The sequence below is a fragment of the Sinocyclocheilus rhinocerous genome, unplaced genomic scaffold (assembly GCF_001515625.1).
Source record: "Sinocyclocheilus rhinocerous isolate Xijiao unplaced genomic scaffold, SAMN03320098_v1.1 scaffold17391, whole genome shotgun sequence".
Lineage (NCBI taxonomy): Eukaryota > Metazoa > Chordata > Actinopteri > Cypriniformes > Cyprinidae > Sinocyclocheilus > Sinocyclocheilus rhinocerous.
The window spans coordinates 7,741-9,362 of NW_015658167.1; the positions used below are offsets into that span (position 1 = coordinate 7,741).

A 1,622-nucleotide genomic window follows, 5' to 3' on the forward strand; every position below is an offset into this window, starting at 1 on the left:
TAAAAAACATAAAAAATCTTACTGTTCAAAAACTTTTGACTGGTAGTGTATGTACATACTGTACTGGTATATAAATGCACACATACACACACATTACAGGACTGGATGGGATGGAACAGTGCTTGTACCTGCATAAAATCCACTGTCATCCACTTCTTCCACTTTCTCTCCCTGCTTCAGTTTCTCATGAAGTTTCTCTTTCTCTGCTCTGAGAAGAAGAAAAGTTTGAATCTGCCAGGAAATTTGTTTCACCAAATCCTTTCATCCTATCATTTTTTTCTATTTTCCTGTCTCACCTCCAGGTTTCTTGCAGAGATTCGGGCACAATGTCCTCGGGTGTCCACAGATCCTGATGGGGACAGAGAGTGAGACTGAGGCCTTTTTTGGCTAGTTTCAGAAAGGAGAACAAAAGATCAGTGGTGCAAGACAAAAAAACTAAAACAAACTCTGTTTGTAGAGGTATTTTATAGAGGTAGAGGTATTTACCGGGTCACTGAATTTAAAGTCCAAGTTTGCCATCCCAAAGTACAGTAGTCTCTTCTCTTGCAAAGCTCTGCTGACATACTTGTCAATTTCCTTTGAGAAAAAAGATCAAGTGGTCATTTAAATTCTGTATTGATCTGGACCATTGACTCATCTATTCATCCATCCAACAGACTGACCCATCTATAAATGCAAACATTATTATTTCTACCCCATCTCCCATGCGTCACAGTTACTCCACCAGTCCATGCATCACACCTGCATGGGGCCTGTTTCCTGAGCCTCTGTGTCGACCTCTAGAGTCTGAGTGTAGAGCTCCAGATTACTAAGGGAGTTACCTTGGCAACTAACTGAAGTAAAAATAAAAAATTTGAAGTACTAAAATGACTAAAAAATTAAAATGTAAATAAAAACTAATAATAATAAAACTAATAAAAACAAACACACATAACAAAAACTAAAACTCAGAATAAATTTAAAATGAAAATATAAAAATAAAAACTAATTCAAAATATGATTAAATACTATAATAGTATAGAAATAATACAAACATAACAATGCTATTCACATCAGCTTCATTAGATAAAGAATGTAGAGTCATTAGAACGTTATAGTCTTTGACACTGGCATTGAAATTGTATACAGATCAGATATTAGAAATAAAACATAAGAAGATAAAAATAACTATAAATAATGAAATAAATTGCAAATTTAAGTTCATCAGGAACCATGGTGTTTACATAAACTTTATTCAACCAAGTGGAATTATGTTTTTGAAAAGGAAACAAAATAAATATTTCCAAAAATAAACACTGAAGAACAAAGATATAATAAATAAAATAAATAAATAAATAATTTGTAAATAATCCAAATAATTTGTGAGTAAACGTCAGTGTAGGAACATCAGTGCTCGTGTTTCAATGACATCTGACCTTTGAACTGTGCAATATGTAAGTGCTCGAGCTGTAAGGGCAGGAAGTCCTCCAGAGCAGAAACCTTCCAGGTCGCGTTGACACGAAGGTCACACACATCTGTTTGCATGACAGCAAGGAGAGAGAGAGGTCTGAAGCAACAGAGAAAGACTGATTTCACTGAACTGTTATACAGGTGCATCTCAATAAATTAGAATGTCGTGGAAA

The 1,622-nt window shown here is 34.6% G+C and overlaps 1 protein-coding gene across 1 annotated transcript in view; it reads right to left on the reverse strand.

The window, feature by feature from the left end:
* Nucleotides 1–1,524, reverse strand: part of LOC107722092 (prolyl 3-hydroxylase 3-like) — a 3,232-nt gene extending 1,708 nt beyond the window's left edge. Inside the window, 5 exon segments of the mRNA XM_016530314.1 lie at nucleotides 129–208; nucleotides 297–349; nucleotides 487–576; nucleotides 742–833; nucleotides 1,416–1,524. Coding sequence (XP_016385800.1) covers nucleotides 129–208; nucleotides 297–349; nucleotides 487–576; nucleotides 742–833; nucleotides 1,416–1,524 — 424 coding nt within the window.
* Between the last annotated feature and the right edge of the window lie 98 nt (nucleotides 1,525–1,622).